Source organism: Lepidochelys kempii, chromosome 3 (genome assembly GCF_965140265.1).
Source record: "Lepidochelys kempii isolate rLepKem1 chromosome 3, rLepKem1.hap2, whole genome shotgun sequence".
Lineage (NCBI taxonomy): Eukaryota > Metazoa > Chordata > Testudines > Cheloniidae > Lepidochelys > Lepidochelys kempii.
In genome coordinates, this window is record NC_133258.1 from 108,657,780 (window position 1) to 108,676,253 (window position 18,474).

At 45.4% G+C, this 18,474-nt stretch overlaps 1 protein-coding gene and 1 long non-coding RNA gene across 3 annotated transcripts; both read right to left on the reverse strand.

The window, feature by feature from the left end:
- Positions 1 to 4,706: 4,706 nt before the first annotated feature.
- LOC140909075 (endogenous retrovirus group K member 5 Gag polyprotein-like) lies at positions 4,707 to 11,147 on the reverse strand. Of its 2 annotated transcripts, none has more exons than XM_073337501.1 (2): positions 8,997 to 11,147; positions 4,707 to 8,403 (listed from the first exon to the last, which is right to left on the reverse strand). In XM_073337501.1, the coding sequence occupies exon 1, from the start codon at positions 11,117 to 11,119 to the stop codon at positions 9,524 to 9,526; it is 1,596 nt and encodes a 531-aa protein (XP_073193602.1). In that variant the 5' UTR covers positions 11,120 to 11,147; the 3' UTR covers positions 4,707 to 8,403; positions 8,997 to 9,523. The 2 variants fall into 2 exon arrangements, with proteins under 2 accessions (XP_073193602.1, XP_073193600.1); XM_073337499.1 differs by having other exon boundaries at positions 4,707 to 8,492.
- Positions 4,707 to 11,229, reverse strand: LOC140909076 (uncharacterized). The gene is made up of 2 exons (XR_012158068.1): positions 11,145 to 11,229; positions 4,707 to 9,049 (listed from the first exon to the last, which is right to left on the reverse strand). It is a non-coding gene; the product is annotated as an uncharacterized lncRNA (long non-coding RNA).
- Positions 11,230 to 18,474: the final 7,245 nt, after the last annotated feature.

Sequence of the window (18,474 nt, forward strand, 5' to 3'; positions counted from 1 at the left end):
GCAGAAGGTTTCTGGGGAGAGCTGCCTTATTTGTTCCACCATGATAGGACACTTTTTCCCATGCCACTCCAGTATTCACTCGGCTGGCATCAGGGCCGGCTCCAGCTTTTTTGCCACCCCAAGCAGCGAAGGGAAAAAAAAGAAAAAGAAAAGAAAAACCTGATTGAGCTGCCGCTGAAGTGCCGCCGAAGAGGAAGAAAGGGAACAAAGGACGTGCCACCCTAATAGCGCATGGAGTGCCACCCCTGCCTAGTGGCTGCCCCAGGCACCTGCTTACTTCGCTGGAGCTGGCCCTGGCTGGCATCACTGCAGTACACAGCAGAGCAGCATAAGGACCAGGTCTGTACCCAGATGCTTGTAGCATCTGCTCCTTTTCCAGTAGAGAGAGGGAAGTGTTAATACCGTTATACAAGGCATGGGTGAGACCTCATGTGGAATAGTGTGTACAGTTCTGGTCTCCCATCTTTAAGAAAGATGAATTCAAACTGGAACAGATGCAGAGTAGGGCTACTAAGATGATCAGAGGAATGGAAAACCTACCTTATAAGAGGAGACTCAAAGAGCTTGGCCTGTTTACCCTAACCTAAAGAAGGCTGAGGGGAGATATGATTGCTTTCTATAAATGCATCACAGGGATAAATACCAGAGAGGGAGAAGAATTGTTTAAGTTAAGAGCCAATGTGAACGCAAGAACAAATGGATATAAACTGGCCATCAACAAGTTTAGGCTTGAAATTAGACAAAGGTTTTTAACCATTAGAGGAGTGAAATTCTGGAACAGCCTTCCAAGGGGACCATTGGGAGCAAAAAATCTAACTGACTTCAAGACTGAGCTTGATAAGTTTATGGAGGGGATGGTATGATGAGACTGCCTACCTGCCATTGTAGGCAATCTGTGATTACTTGCAAAAAAAAATAGCCCCAATGGCTGGTGATGGGACACTAGATAGGGAAGGCTCTGAGTTACTATAGAGAATTTTTCTTCCAGGTGTCTGTCTGGTGGGTTTTGCCCATATGCTCAGAGTCTAACTGATGGCCATATTTGGGGCTGGGTCAGATTGGCAGAGACCCTGGCAGGTTTTTGCCTTCCTCTGCAGCGCGGTCACAGGTCACTTGCAGATTTAAACTGGAGTAAATTGTGGGTTCTCTGTAACTTGAACTCTTTTTAAAAATGAAGATTTGAAGACTTTAGTAACTCAGCAAGAGATTAGGGCTCTATTAGAGGAGAGGGTGGGTGAGGTTCTGTGGCTTGTAACGTGCGGAAGGTCGGACTAGATGATCATGATTGCCTGCTGATTACCAGAGAGGTAAGGCTACTGCTGAGAAGCTAAATAATTCTTTGCATGTCTTCACCACAGAGGATGTTGGGAAAATACTTACTCTAGAGGTATTCTGGTAGTACACCTTTATCACTAGAAAAGATTTCAGAGGTCAAAAGAAGAAATGGTGGAAGAAACTGAGAAATTAAAAAGTAACTGTGACGTTGCATTCCATATGTATTATGGAAATATACTGAGTGTGAATCTAATGTAACTGAAATATGCTTCATGCAAAAGGTCTCTTGTAAGGTATCATTACAAAGCTGATAATACACTGAGTGTGTTCATCCTATTTGTATGAATATATCATTCTTGTATCTAAAACTAGAAATATGAATTACTCTGAGGTCCTATTGTAATGATACAAAGTGTGGGCCATTAATGGTGGCTTAGGATCCTGATGGTTCCCATTGACTAGGACAATTGGTTGTGAATGGGTTTATTTACCTGCAAGCCTTCCAGTGTACGCGACCTGGGTAATGAAGAATGAGGTCTTACAGTGACATGTGACTGTGTCACATGATACTGGAATCCATCTTAAATCTGGTGCTTTTCCATTTAGAAGGAGGGATGGGGACAAAGGATTCCCATCTCGTGCCAAAGCTATAAAAGGGGGTGGAACAGGACAAAGGGGTGCCAGTCATGAGAAATCCCCTAGATACCATCTGAGATGGAACTACAAGGAATGTACCAGAGGAAAGGATTGTTGCAGCCGGCTAGCATGTCTGGCTCAACAAGATAGGGTTCTGGAGTCCAAAGCTGGTAAAGAAAACAGGCTCAGAGGTAGTTTCAGCACATCAGGTGACAGTCCCAAGGGCGTCTCTGTGACCAAATCTGTCACAGCAAAAATTCAGCAGGCCCAGATTGTATATAAACAAAATGATGCCTAAGAATGAAGTGGCTACACTGCTAGCAAAAATGTGCATTTTCTCATTAATATCAACTACTGTACCAAAGGACTGGAAAGTAGCAAATGTGGTATTTATATTTTAGAAGGAGTGCTTGGGTGATCCAGGAAATGGCACACCAGTGAGTCACTTTTTTATCCGGTGAGCTGGTTGAAATGACAATTTAAAACTAGAATTATAAAATGGTTAGAAGATCATGATATGATTACAGTCTAGCCAGTATAGCTTCATGCCTTTTCTAACTGTTGGTTCTTTATATGTTTTGGTAAATTAGTGGACAAGGAAGAACATCTTGACATAATTTAGTTAGACTTTCAACAGGCTTTTGACAAACTTCTTCACAAGAGATTCTAAAGAAACTAAGCAGTCATAGGGTGAGAGATGAAGTGATCAAAGAGGACGAATAAACAGTCAATTTTCATCATGGCAAAAGATTACCTGTTGGGTGGCTTAGGGTTCCATGCTAGGATTGGTGTTGTTTTGTATATGTATTAATTATCTGAAAAGAGGGAGAGGGGGGCACAATCCAAATTTTACAGATGACACAATTCTGAAATTCAGTCAAGATCTAAATTTCAGGAACTTCGGAGAGCTAATCAGGGTAGGTGAATGGGCAGCCTGATGGCAGATCAAATTGACAAATGCAAAGTAATGCATGTTGGAGGGAACTCTACCTTGAGTTCTTATTTAACAGCATCAGCTCAGGAGAAAGACTTGGGCATCAGTGAGGACATTTGGGCAGGGGTCTTGATTCAATGTATAGCAGCAGCCAAAGAAACAAACAAATACTAGGCTGTATGAGGAATGCTGGAGGGAGGATAATATTTTTCTAGTAAATAAATCAATGGGGCACTGGAGTACTGTATACAGTTCTGCTCACCCTATATCAAAAAGGATAAAACAGAAATAAAGGGGATTCAAAGATGGGTGGTGAGAGTGATGGACATGGAAAAGCTCTCATATGAAGAGACTGAAAAGACTGACTATTTTAACTTACACAGGAGATGCATAAGGAGGGCATGACAAAATAATCAATACTATAGTCAGAGAACTTTTATTTACCCTTTCTCATAATACAAGAACAAGGAGAGATTCCCCTAAACTGAAAGATGGCAAACTCAAAACTGATAAAAGGAATACTTTAATTATTAGTCTATGGAACTCATTGCCACATGATACCTTTGAGAAGCTTAGCAAGACTCAGAAAATTAGACCTTTATATGGATAACAAGAATATCTAGAGTTCTAACATTGACAATTTCGACTTTATTGGCTGTATTTACTAAAAGTGCTAAGGGAAATAAAAATCTTCCAGTGCCTGCATAGTTATAGTTCTGTTGAAGCATTAGGGCATGCCAGTAACTCCAAATACAGATAATGGGGTGATCCTGCAAGATGCTAACCACATTCAGCTGCTATTGATATTAGTGGGAAGTGAGAGCACTCTAAAATGGACCCTTTACATAGGCTTAAAAATAGTCAAAGGCTCAGCATGCATCCTGGAAGAAGCTGCAGCACAACAGAAGTATCCAAGAGTTTTTTGGGCGGGAGGAGGTCTGTCCCACATTCTCTTAATGGGTGAGGGTCAAAGATATCTGATGTAAGGAGGTTAATTATCATGCCCTCTATCTTGAATATAAACATTTAAAAGGTATCCTATTTCCCCTTGTTTTTCCCTCCCCCCCCCGACGTTCTTGTTAAACCCTGGATTTGTGCTGGAAATGGCCCAACTTGATCATCATACACATTGTAAGGAGAGTGGTCACTTTAGATAAGCTATTACCAGCAGGAGAGTGGGGTGGGGAGAGGTATTTTTTCATGCTTTGTGTGTATAAAAAGATCTTCTACACTTTCCACAGTATGCATCCGATGAAGTGAGCTGTAGCTCACGAAAGCTTATGCTCAAATAAATTGGTTAGTCTCTAAGGTGCCACAAGTACTCCTTTTCTTTTTGCAAACATTTAAAAGCTATAATTAGGGTCAATCCATGAGAAAAATAGGGATAAACAATTAACTCCATTGAAACACATTGGACCTTTTATAAAGTTTTTTCAGAGTGAAAGACAGATTTTGTTTTTAAAGAAAGGGAGAAATTAAATATAGTAGGCATGGTTGGCACATATGTCTGGATATTTAAGGTTAACTCCAAAACAAAAAGATGTAAGGCTTTGTTCAACAGAACTATAATTATGCAGGCACTGGAAGATTTTTTTTATTATTAGTAGTATTCCCCTTAGCGCTTTTACTCACAATTTAGACTCCAATGGATGTACTTAATTTTTAAAAAAAATCCTGCACTTTGCAGTTTACATTTGCATAGCGTAGGATTACTGTCAGGAACATATATCTGAAGATCCGGGGGAGGCATGAGCTGTTTTCAACATTTCTGTGGGATGGAGAGAAAACAATTTGAAGAAGGGTGGAGGGGAGGACTTTTTTTTTAAAAAAAAGGAGCAATAAAAAAAAGCAGACAAATGTGTCAATCATGAGATATACTTTCTCTTTAATTTTATCACAAATACCAAAGTTCACAGTGTGTGTCTTGTGCAGATTATGCAGTCAAGGAAGCACAGTGTGTCATAAGATGTGAATGTTGCCATGGTAATTGCTCCCTTTACTGAATATTAAGTTAACGAACAAGCCAGTTGACAATCAGGGATGTTAATTTATGAACTCACCTTCTTGGAAATGTTAAACAATATTTATCTATTCCCTTGAATAGGCAAAACATTGTTTTCTACCCTAGGCCTCATAAGCCCCAATAAAATAAATTTCCCGGGCTCCCATGATGCAGATGCTTCTGTAGATAGAGATTTAATTGGATTCTGCATTTAGCTCTTACCTAGTTTATCCTGTGTCCTTTGAATTGCAAACTTGTTAAGGAAGCCCCAAAGACACAGGCAATTCCGCTGTGGTGCACGTCTGCAAAAATCATTTTGCTGGTGTCAGGTTGCATGGCTTAAGTGATCCAGCGCTCTTTACTTCTGCTTCCTAAAGGAGCAATGTGTTCCCCTTTGCCCTGCTACCATTGGCAGTAGACACACAGAGGGACTGAGCCTGGGTTACTCCTCCCAACCAAAAAAGGTCATACAACGTTGTGGCCATGGAGCACTACCAATCCCCCATTTAGTGCTCAGGATGCTCCAGGTTGGAATCCTGCCTAGGCATGCCAAGATAGGAAGAGGCTCCCTTCATATCCTGCTACTCTAACTGTGCATGAACTTTACATTAGATATAATATTCAGCTTCATTTCCTGCCCTAAACTTTGGTGTACTGTTGCTTTTGTAATTAAACCAACAGGCCAGCTCCATGCCAGAGGTGGTTACATTTCAGTGGCAGAAAAGAGTGATTCCTGTGTTATAGGAAGAACTGGGAGCACCACCTATTATTAAGATTGCCCGAGATTTCCTGTTATAAGTCTGTTTTCAGATGCTTATAATTTTGCCAACCTTTAACCATTTTCCATGCCTGGTGTTTGCCTCCAGAAGCCCTTTTTTTTAAAAAAAGTTTTTTTAGTTTAAAGTAAAACTAAAATGATGGTGGTTTCCAAGAATGCAGTTAGGGGACAATTCATAATTTTGCCCATGTTAAAAAAATATTGTGTAACTATTTCATTCAGAAGCTCTAGCACCTCAGTGCTATGGAGCAAAATCATGAAATCTTCCTCTAGCATTAGGCTTGTGCCTTCTTCTGATCCTGTGACCATCTGCCCAAATTTGGCCAAGTTAGGAGCCTTTGAAAAACCTCAGTTCATGCACTCAGCAGAGACTTGCTAGAATTTGGTCCCGAAATTCTCCAAAGATTTCATCTGCACTAGACATTCACCATCCTCTCACAGCTACTACGTGTGAGCAGACTGAGCATGCACCATCCCTGCAGAGCCAAGTGAGCATCTCCATCCTGCGGCTGAGCAGGACTTTTCCTGAACTTGTTCTTCTTGACAGCCAGGGACTGCTGTGGCACCAGGCACAAGAGCTGAGAGCAGGAAGACTGTGTCTCCTGTGTTATCAATGTGTTGGCGTACTGGTGCCCAGGCAGAGTGGAGAAGGAGGAAGCCCACTGCTGAGAATATAAAGGATGAGTGGTGAATGAGATGGGTGCAAGGGAGAGAGTTGCAGGAGCCATAAGGTGGAGAGGAGCAGAAGGGGTGGGGGCAGGAGCCAGGGTGGATAGGAGGAGAGAAGAAGGGGGATTTGGGAGAGGAGCTTAGGAGGGGGGCTGGGCTGTAGATTGGAGAGAAGGGACAGAGACAGGCTTGGAGCAGTGATGGGGACACAGCAGAAGGATCTATCACCAGCAGAACACACTCCACTCAAGAATCTAGAACTGAACCCAGGAGTCCTGAGTCTCACCATTCTCTGCTATCAACACAAATATCTGTGAAATCCACCAGGAAAGTGTGTGTCTCAGCCCCCCTAGTGCTGGTCCCCATTGAGAAAACAGCCTACTACTGCTATCAGTTACTCCATTAACTCAAGTGACAGCAGTCTGTGCTCCTAATCTAAAGGTCTGTTGATAATTCTAGTTGGGGTCAATATGATGCCACATGATGGAATTTTCCACTTAACTTTCCACACACACACAACTTTTAAGAAAGTACATAGTCTTAATTATTTGTCATATACACTTTTCCACAGTATCCCTAAATTTTTCAGTGAACAGAATGGAGTGTACTCTGGGGATGAATCAGGGTTCTATAGTGAAGGAGACTGGTGTTTGTAGGGCCCCTAGCTTCTTTGCTAATTGTGTGTTCCTCATTTTCTGGGTCCTCAACATGAGACACTTGGGGCCAGATTCACAGAGGTGCTGAGCATTCACAACTGCCACTGAAGTCAATGGGAATTGTGCTTTGAACATTTTTATGTGATATAAAACTGCTAAGCACTCTGGAAAATCAGGTCCTAAGTGTCTCAATTAGGGTACCAAAAATTAGTTACTCCTAGGGGAATTCTGCACTACTCTGTGTTGTTGCAGTTCAAATACAAGACAGCACAGAGCTTTTAGCAAGCAAGCGAGCTGGTCTGCCAACCGACTTCTGCCTGTCAGCATTCCACTTTCCCCTTTATTCTTTCTCTCCCCCCGCGCATTACATTCTCCAACAGATAAAAGGAATACACTGGCTTTGTTTAACATTCTTATTTACCAGTTTCTATCTACCGCATTCCTTGCTCTTGGGCCTTGAGCCCAGTCCTGGGAGGCTTCCCACAGTTCATGTCATCTGGGCGAGATTCCAAGGTTCATGCCCTTGAGAAGAGCTGTGTGTGCACAGCTCCTATACAACACTCCGGGTGTGCCCTGAATGTTGCCAAGCACATGAACCTTGTATGAATCCTACATCCCCTCCTTTTTTGTTTATTTGTGCTCGGCCATCTCATGGTAGCCATCAATTTGCTTTTGCAAGCCAATTAACTCCAGACGAGGTCATAACTCGTGGAGCCTGCCAGGGCGGTTCTCGACAAAGCCTTAACAAAAAGGAAATACATTGCACACAGCAACAGCAAAAAATGAGCTTAAGAAGGTAAAGTGTAATTGGCCGGGCCTCAACTAGCCATGCTAGAGTACTGAGAAGAGAGGTTTGTGTAAGCAGCGAGCATCATCTCATTCCCAATTTCCTCAGGGTGATGACATACTGGAATAAGGCACGTACCTAACAATTCTTCAGCTGCTACAAAATCAGATAAACAAAAGTGGGTAACATTTGCTATTGAAGCCAATCTTTCCCATATGTCATTCGGGCCCGTAACGGAGAAAGCGCTCCCGAGCCAACCCCTACAGGAAATAGCAGGCACAAAAGGCATACAGTCAATACAGAATTAGCAGTAATTTGGGCGAGAATTGCCACAAACAAAGTCTCAGGAGTCTCTGGCTGTTGGTTTGCTGCCAGTCTTCGTTGAGCCGCGGCGACCAATGCTTTTACTGCTCCCCATGTCATGGGCTGGCTTGGGACGCTACGCCTCCTCCGTCTCCGTCCCGCTCTTGTCGACCTGGGAGGCACTGCGTTCTGCTCCAAGGTCAGCTGAAACTCCGGTATGGGGTTCGATAGCCCCTGGTGCCATGCCATGCTGTTTCAGTGCCAGTCGCACGCACTGGCCGGAACCCACAACAGTCCTGACCACGTAACGCGCGATCGGCGCGCGCATTGCCCTCAGTGAGTAGCCCAGGCAGAGGGGTATGACTGCGAATATGAGCAACAAAATAAGGGAAATTATGAGTGGTGATGAGATACTGTAAGGACAAAAACAGGCGAAGAAGGTCCGCATCGACCTGAGGGGTAATAAGGGCAAGGGTAAATGATCAATTACCTGATAAACATAATGCGTGTCCATGATCAAATTAAAGGGACAATCAGCAAAAAGTTGAAAGGCCAAAATAACAGCAGCTAGTTCCAAGGACTAGTGAAGGTCTCCAAGCGCTGTGCATGCAAATATTGTTGTACAAGTGAATGAAGCGCTTTCAGTTTTTCTAGGGGGAGGGGCCACTGGTCAATCCATACGGGCTCTAAGGATTGCCATACCAATGGTAATGCGGAGGGCAAGGTGGGTGAGGGAGGGCTTTGGGCCATTATATATTAATATCGAGGGTGGTGTCCAGCTTTACAAGTAAGTCACGGCCCCAAATATTGAGGTGGACAGGGAGTACATAAGGGCGAATTGTAGCAAGGGCACGGCCTCCTGGTGTAGAGACCGTGACCCAAGACAAACTTTGGTGCCCGGGTTTGCTATCCCCGATCCCCCACAACTCTTTAGAAGGAACTGTTGGCCAACCGACCGGCCTCTCTGGATCACGAATCACCGTAACGTCAGCTCCAGTGTCCACCAGCCCTGTAAAAGGAACATTATTTAAGAGAAGTGTTAACTGAGGTTTCAAGGGGCGGACCAACATTGTTAGAGCAACAAGTGGAGAGGACGTGTTGTGAGACGGCAACTGAGACAGCGTCGATCCAAAGCCATTCCCGCCCCGGGCTCGATCCTCTGCGGCTGGCACCTGATAGGGGACTAAAATCAATTGTGCAATTGACCGTCCACGCGGGAGCGACTGCGGAAGATGGGTCCATACCTGAACCTTAATAACGCCGGTGTAATCGGCGTCAATGACCCCTGGGATGACAAAAAAACCCTGTTTCCCAGCGTGTGAGCGAGGGAGAACCAGACCCACAAATTCATCAGGGAGAGGTCCCGTCATCTGGGTAGGTATGGCGCAAACCTCCCCTGGCAACCGAAAATCAGCGTTCTCCTGCATAATCAAATCAAGCCCTGCACTTCCGGCAGTCGCGGCCCTCATGGAGTCTATGGATTTTAAAGCAGAGGAACAGTTGTCTGAGTGGGGAACACCCCCGTTTGGCCCTGGGTTCGGGGGGGACCCATCGTGCAGTTTCCTGACCCACTACGACACTGATTAGCCCAGTGATAGCCCTTCCGACACTTGGTGCACTTCTTTGAGGGGTGGGCGGGCGCCATTGATGAATGGCACTCCCGCTGAAAGTGACCCTCCTTACCACAGCGGTAACAACGCTTCCCCTCCTTCCCACTTTTCCACAGGGCGGCGGCCAGAACTCCAGCTTTATGTGCTTGGGTTCCGATGTTTTGGCACGCCCGCAGCATGTCTGACAGCTCTAGAATTCCAGAGGCTTGTGCCGCCTGGAGAGCACGGCGGCAATCCTCGTTCCCATTTTCAACCGCCATTTTTAACAGGATCTCCTGAGCTGCCTCAGGGTTATCCACCTGTCGGAGGATAGCCTCCTGCAATCTGTTGGTAAAATCCATAAAGGACTCTGTTGCACCCTGACAGATACTGGCAAAGCTTTTGGTAGGCTTGCCTGAATCCGGGACCTTCCGGAAAGCATGCTGGGCGCAGGTGGAAATAATGGGGAAGACGGCCTGAGGAAATTGAGACTGCATCTGAACGGTAGCAAACTGGCCCTCCCCTGCCAAGTGCTCATAAATGATACCTTGCTCTCTATATACCTGAGCTTGGCGTTCCACCATCTGCCGATACTCACTAAGCCAAATAACATACTGACTGGGCGTCAGCATCATGCGCAACAGCGCCTTCCAATCTTCAGGGATCAGGGTGTACCCAGTACCTAGCCCTTCAATGAGACCACTTACATACGTGCTAGTGAGGCTGAACTCGCGAATCGCTTTCTTTACGTCTCTGATCACCGAGTAGGGCAAACTGACCCAGTTTGCAACCTGGTTGCCCTGGCCATCATCCTGCCAGGTCACCGGACAAACTGAGACCAGATCAGCCAGCTCCTCCGCTGTAATATCTGAGCAAGTCTTCGCTGCGTGAACCATTTGTTGCACCAGCGAAAGCCCCTGAGCAGACGCGGATGACCCCCCGGGGGGCCCCGGAGCATGGGGCCCCACGGGGGGATGATGATCACACACCGGCTCCGGTGGGGAAGGCCAGGGAGGCGGTGGCAATAGAGGCACTGGGGGCGAAGCAGGGGGAGAGATGGCTGCAGGAGCGGACGGGGGTGGCGGGATTGGCAGCCCCTCTGTTGGCGTGGGAGAGGGCCTTTCCGAGGCGACACACTGTGTTGCATCGCCAGGAGGGGGGATGGCTGCAGGAGCGTACGGGAGTGGCGAGAGCACCAGCCTCGCGAGGGAGGGCCTGTCTGAGGAGACACGCTGTATCGCATCACGGCAGAGGTGCCAGGCATGTAAAGCCTGCACGGGCGCCCGAGGCTCTTTGTGCAATGTCTGGCCCAACTGCTCCCAGTCCGCTAGCTTAAGGGTTCCAGCTTCAGGGTACCACGGGCATTGGGCACTCACCTCCTGTAGCAGGAGAGTGAGTTCTCGAGTGGGGCAATCATGCTGAGCCTTACGCAGCAAATACTGTAGCTCACTGCGGTGTTGCACTTGCAAAGCAGAGAGGGAGCTTCCCATACTTACCACAATGAAAAATACTCACCGGGATCCACGAAGCGGATGAGTGACGCGTCTGAAACCCTTGCCGGGCGTTGGGCGCCAGTTGTTGCGGTTCAAATACAAGACAGCACAGAGCTTTTAGCAAGCAAGCGAGCTGGTCTGCCAACCGACTTCTGCCTGTCAGCATTCCACCTTCCCCTTTATTCTTTCTCTCCCCCCGCACATTACATTCTCCAACAGATAAAAGGAATACACTGGCTTTGTTTAACATTCTTATTTACCAGTTTCTATCTACCGCATTCCTTGCTCTCGGGCCTTGAGCCCAGTCCTGGGAGGCTTCCCACGGTTCATGTCATCTGGGCGAGATTCCAAGGTTCATGCCCTTGAGAAGAGCTGTGTGTGCACAGCTCCTATACAACACTCCGGGTGTGCCCTGAATGTTGCCAAGCGCATGAACCTTGTATGAATCCTACACTGTGTGTGCATAATTAATGAGGCCCTGCATATTTAATTTTTTTGCACAGAAAAAAGCTTCTGCAGAAATGTTGCTGAAGTTCTGCCCTTTTGCCCACCAGAGGGTGCTGTGGAAATAGAACAAAGCAGCAGCTCCCCACCAGTTAGGGAAGAGAAAGAGCCTTCTTTGCAGCACCTGTCAGGTCAGGAGACAGGGGCTACAGGGAGACAGAGTGGGGTGCTGGGGGGAGGGAAGTGTCAGACAGGCTTATAAGGGCTAGTGTCAGAGGACAGACTGGGGCAGGGGCTGAATGGGAGTGGAGGCACAGGGCTGCAGGGGGTGCAGGGCCACATGGTGATGGGGGAGGGTGGGGACAGACACACATAGGGGAGAGGGTGCAGGGCCACATGGGGATGGGAGAATGGGTGTCTGAGTGGAGGTGGAGGGACACGTGGACAGGAGGTGCAAGGACACATGGGGGTGCAGGATCAGATGTGCCTGACTGAATGGGAGAGGGTAGGGTTCAGCCAGGGTCTGCGTAGGGGAAGCTCCCTAACAATCCCTCCCTGCCCCACCAAAAACATGTTCCATACTTTTCCCACCCATACCCAACAACCCTCCAAGTTCACATCCACACTCCTTCCCAGCAATTTACTTCCCTCTCCCTCAGCTCCTCCATTACCCCTGACTCCCCAAAGCCTTTGTACTGCTTCTGAGGGGTGCAGGAAATACGGTTCTGTATGGTTCTATATTAATATGCCTAGTAAGGAATCTATTTACCAAAAAAAAATTCCTGAATCTTTTTTGTCTGTATTGCTACAGACATACTTGCTGACAGGTATTTTGAAATAAATGACCAAAAATAATTGAAACTGGTGTGATTATATTGTGTTTTAACATACAATTTGCAGAATTTTTAATTTTTTGGTGCATAATTCCCCCAGGAGTAAAATTAGTGGACACATGCAAATGAAAAAAGGCAAATGACATTACTGTAAATGATGGCCTTGGAAAACTATATATATCAAATCACCCAGGTGATCTGGGTTGAGAATGAAAGATACCTATTACATGTGTTTGTTTGATCCTACTATATGCAGTTACTGAGTAATAAGATCAACAGAAAATTATAATAATCCTTCACTGGGAAGAAGTTGACCAAACTCAAAAGATTCTCATCAGATGCACACATTGAGGATAACTGTCATGGTAGGAGCTATTTATATATATCAGAAGAATGTTTTCATGATGGCAAGCCCATAAGTATGTGTAGGGCCCAAAGAAATCCCAGGGTGCAGAATATCTTCTGAAATCACAGAACCAGGTACTCCCCACAGAAATCTGATTCCTGTATGTATTACAGGGAAAGCACTCATTTTCTGACGAAAACCCTTAAATAAATAGAAGAATTAGAAATTAAGGGCCTAATTCTAAAGTGCATACTCAATTCTAATTTAGGCAACAAAACTATCATTGAATTAATTATTAATTTTGCTTCTCTTTTGTGCAAGGCCAGTCAGGACAGTAATACTTACTCCAATGTCTGTGGTGACTGGTCTGATGCAGAGACAGAGGTTAACTTCTGAGTGACGTGGCTTGGCAGTGAGACTTCAAAGACTTCACCTGGACAAAGTGTACAGGCTTCTGAAGTACTTGCATGCGCAGGGGCACTATCATAGAATGCTGCACTCACAGCCATCCAGACCTCACACTGTAATCTTCCAAACTTTTCTCTACTTCCATCCCACCTCATTTTGTTCTACAGGGCTTTGACAGATTGATTTCAAAATCCAAAACTATTGCATATACTGTGTGGGTTATTTTTGTTTGTTTGTTTTAGCAAAGTGGCTAGAAAAACAGGAGACCAAGAGATTTGTTTACAAAGTTCTTCGGTGTCTAGAAAATATAAGAAGTGGCTGCAAAAAAATTCTTTTTCAACTTGCATATAAAAATGCAGGCAAATCCATGGAATATGGATCAATGTTGTAGTATATGGAAATTGGGTGATAATTGGGTGATATCTCTTTTAATAGCGTGCGCTCATCTAATGGGCCTCCCTGTCTTCTGTGGCAGAGGACATCAGAACCCTGCCAGAGCAGCAGTGTACTTAGGTAGCTAGGTCTTGCATACCTGTACATAGTTAATAAATGAAGTTATTTGGAATCCAGCTGTGCCAGTGTGGTTTCCCCATGGTCTCAATGCTGTGTAGGGAGCAAGGACAAAACAGAGAGAGTCCATTTTCTGATTAACATCATCAGATACTACTGTCAGTCACGATGTTCTATTGCAGGTTATCTAGGACAGTCCCAAAATTGGGAAGACCATGCCCCAGGATGCACTGAGACACTGGCATTTCACTTTCCAGAAAGGTTCTTTTCTCTTATTGTTGGGTATTTTCTGTGCAATTACTGCAAGAGGACTTCTTAGTCCGTAGAATCCCCAGTGGTCCCAAACACTCTCCCTTCACTGCCTTTCCCTTGAGGTTAAAGGTTGTTTCACCTCTTTCAGAAGGTGTTTGAAATTCACAAATAACTGCATAAACTCACAGGAGCTGTAGTAAAACAAGCTTTATTAAGAGTGGGAGGTAGGGGGTGTGAATCTGATTAAAGCAAAATAAACAGTGCACACGACACATCAATTCTTCCGCTCTGCAGAAGCGAATCCCTTTTGTGTTACAGGCAAATAATCAATAGTTTATGTTTCTAGAGATTATCCTTTCTCCTCGCTGATTCTTTTGTGGGCAATAAGTCATAGACATAGCTAGTGCCCCAAATCTATTAAGGATTGCATTCATTACTGTGGACAGTTTCCACCCTCGTTTTACCTGTACCATTTGTACACCCTAAAAGGTTCTATTGAAGGTGTTTACCCATAATCACTGTCTACAGACCCCACTTCATTTCTTATTTCTAAATAAGCATCCCCCTTTCTACGGGCTGCCTTCTCTTTGTTTTGCCTATCAAGATGTGAGGTTTCTAAATCAGATGTTCAGGGCGGGGTTGGGGGGTCTTCTTATGTGCTCTTGAGGAAAAGATAATAACTCCTGTCAGAAATCTTGGCACTCTCACAGGATGCACTGACATCCCATGGCTTGATTTCTGAGACTGGAATGAACATGACACAAACTTATGAACACTGAATTCCTGTTTTTTCTTCCCTTCACCTCAGTCCCTTACTCTTCTCCCTCCCTCCCTCTCCTTATGACTCGCTGCTGTTTCCATCTCCGCAAACTTTTGCTGGCTGGGAAGGCAAACAAGCACCTGCCCCTGAGCTGACACCACTGCTGCTTCTTGTCCAGCTGGCAGGGGCTGTAGTGTGCTGGGGAGCCTGACTTCACCACTTCCGTGACTCGCTCAAAAACCACCGACCTTGGGCGAAAGGATCCATCCATCGTTTTGGTATCCTGAGTTCTCCTCCAGTGAATCATTGCCCACAGCGACAGGATGAGCTGTATTAACCCATCAGTGGGTGGAGTGTTATTTTAAATACTGAACATTTTTTTAACTCCTCCTTAAAAGGACAAGCAGATGGAAATCCCCCAACTGCCCTGAATTCAGATTCCCTCTACTCCAGTTAAGGTTTGGGGCACATTTTATACACACTTTTTTGAATGATGGGCCATAGCATGGACTGGTTTAAAGCTAATAATATGGTATTTCCTCCCCAATCACTGATCATGTACATTCAATAGCACCCAGTACCAGTCCCTAGTCACGTTTCATTTTACCTCCACAGTGGGAATAACAGCAGGCTGTAACTTTTTAGCCATCACCCGATTTTCTGCATAACAGCTATTCGCTTTGGGCTCTCAGCATTTTTATGAGATATTAGTTCCAGGGCTTGTGGTTTGGCATAAAGAGCATATTATTCACACACTCACAACAACAACTGCATTAAAATAACATTAAGAATCTGGCTTAAGCTGACAAAAGCTAGGAAACTCAGAATTATGGCTGGAAAGTATGTCCTTAACTCACCCCAATGTGCAGTGGCTTCTGCAGCTTATTTAGTATGTTAAACTCTCTGGCTCCAATCCCTGAGTCCATCTGAGTACACGACTTGGTGGAGAGGAAGGAAAAAGAGACTGTATGCCACATCTGCACTCCCCACACACCCTCGGTTGCTGGGAGTTGCTTCAACTCCTCGCATAAAATAGACCAGCCCCTAGGCTACTCTGAGGGCTGCTCTAATGAATGCTGGCTAGTAATGCCCCTCAAGGGGCTATTACCCCAGGTGGGGATTGCCAACTTCCCCTCTCCCCAGGCACCCCCCCCCCAATACGCCCCTACAATGGGACAGAAGGGGAATGCATATAGCCACTTGAGCTGGCTCTACACCTGCTAAGGATTTCCCCATGCCAGCTGTGCAGCCCCTTCATGCTGCTATATTAGTGCAAAGGGGCTGTATAGTGGGCCCCCTACCCCCACCCTAATCTGAAGCTCTCCAATCGAAGGCCATATCAACTGCAACACCTAAGCACAATCGGCTGAGGTAGGAACTGAGCTCCCAAGTTGAAGGGGCCAAAACCAAACTGGCTGCTTCCCACCATGGTGCCACTTTGGAGTAACATCGTGAGATACCATTATGTTACCGCACCATGGTATGCTGCCATTGGGACAGCACAAAACTTTTTCATGAGGAGTTGCATAGCTAGAGGGGATGGAAAATAATTGTCAGATACCATGGTGCCTTGCTCATCGTGTGGTGTCACCTGTTCCATGCTAGAGAGGAGAGAATTTTTTAAAATGTAATGACTTACCCCCAAAGCCTCTCCAGCATACCTAACAGCATCTAAACTTACCAGGCTACCAATAAGACTTTGGCAGAGGTCTCAGGCCATGCAAAAACTGCTGAAAAAGCCAAGACGAGCAGAAACGCACCACCAAGAATGGAATCTTAGCCATGAGGCAGGAGCAGGTATTTCCACCGCTCAGAGAAATGTCAGAGAATATGGCTAGCATAATCTCTGCTCTGGGAGCAGTTCAGTTGACCCTGCAGTCACTGGCTGCCTGGATGGCAGAGGCTTCAGACTGGGTTTAACACTGAAGGAGCAATCCCAGGCTGCACAATAACTGGGACAAAGCAAGGCGGCCTAAGAAAAGCTTTTCACTAGAAAGAGCTGGAGCTAGTGAACAGATCCCAGTGCATAATTTAAGGATTTAGTGAGGTATGGCCAGGAAGTGTATCAGGGATATAGAGCTGGAGTTTGAAAGGACATACAAATCACTGGCACTCACACTGGGGGGAGACGAGGAGGACCAGACCTACTCCTTGGAGACAAAATTGTTTTGCAAGGCCCATGAGCTGGGGAGCTGCATTCCTTGTGGTAATTAGATCTTTGCTCTTAAAACACGTCATAACATCCCATGTCCGAAAAATAAGGGAAGGCCCTGGAAAGATGGGTGTGGTGAATGAGGAACACTGTGGCTTTGGCAAACTGAATGTAACTGGAGGATGCTGGCACTTTTTTAACCATTTCACCACTTGAGCCAGGGTGTTTGTCGTCTTATTGTCCACCTTATAACATGTTGGCTTTTGTCACAGAACACAAATATCAAACCTTCCATCTGGCATTGGCTTTCCACAAGACACATTTGATCACTGGAAAAGATTACCTCAGCTGCTGAATCTTCACGGCACAACGAATAAATAAAAGTAGCAATAACATCATGGGTCATATTCCAAGTATAGAATCAGCAGGTAGGTTCCTAGAACCCATGAGAAGGACCAGGGTGTCCACTCTGCTTCCTAGTGACAGCCCAGAGTGGTTGATTCTTAATGGCTTATTCCAAGGCCAAGAATTTGCCTCCAGACTGCAGCTAAATCATCTCCTCTGAAAACATGTTTGAAGTGAGTTTCACTTTTTCTCTCTCCCCATTTTTTTTAATGTGTGTGCTTTGCCATTTTACAGTAAACAGCCAAGAGGCTCAAGCGTGAGGCAGCTCTCTCTGATAGGTAACACCAAACACACCAAGTGTAACAGCCAAAAAATAGCATGCATGTAAGCCTCATTGGGTATGATTTTTCCTTCAAGTGCTTCAAATACTGGAAGCAAAACAAATAGAATAAATATTACCTTTTCCAGCAAATGTTAATGCAGCTGGATTTAGTTGTGTTCTTTTTATTTGTATATTATAAACCAGCCCATTCCTTAGCAAATTGGCATTTGGGACAGACCACAACCACCACCACAGCTGGTAGTTTCAATGGAAAGACCAAGGATTGAGTTATTGTCTGGGATTAACTATCCTGTGTATTGGGGAAATTCTATGTTATGCAAGAGGTCAGACTAGATGATCACAATGGTCCCTTCTTGCCTGGGAATCTTGAATCCTCCTACTATTAGCGGTCCCTCCATGTCAGGATTGAGACATACTGGGGGTAAGGAGATGAACACTGCCCCTGTCTTTGAGGTTCCTGTTCTGTTAATAAAGGACTTCACCTTTAGTTAGGCACCAGGAGCTTGGCAGCTTCTCTGAGCACTGAATTTATTGTAGGCCAATGCTGAGTTAAGTGTTAGGAGGACTTTTACTGTGAAATAAATGTTTGTTATATTGGGCCACATTTTTCAAGGTATTAACAAATTTTGGATACCCAACTTCAGACTTCCAGGGCCTGATATTCAAAGCTGCTGAGCGCCTATAGGTCCCATAAAAGCGGCAGAGTCCTGTGGCACCTTATAGACTAACAGATGTATTGGAGCATAAGCTTTCGTGGGTGAATACCCACTTCATCAGATGCATGTAGTGGAAATTTCCAGAGGCAGATATAAATATGTAAGCAAGAATCAGACTAGGGATAACGAGGTTAGTTCAATCAGGGAGGATGAGGCTCTCTTCTAGCAGTTGAGGTGTGAACACCAAGGGAGGAGAAACTGCTTTTGTAGTTGGCTAGTCAGTCACAGTCTTTGTTTAATCCT

Coding starts and splice junctions, on each gene's coding strand:
- LOC140909075 (XM_073337501.1), bottom strand. CDS start 11,119: ATGGGAAGCTCCCTCTCTGCTTTGCAAGTGCAACACCGCAGTGAGCTA.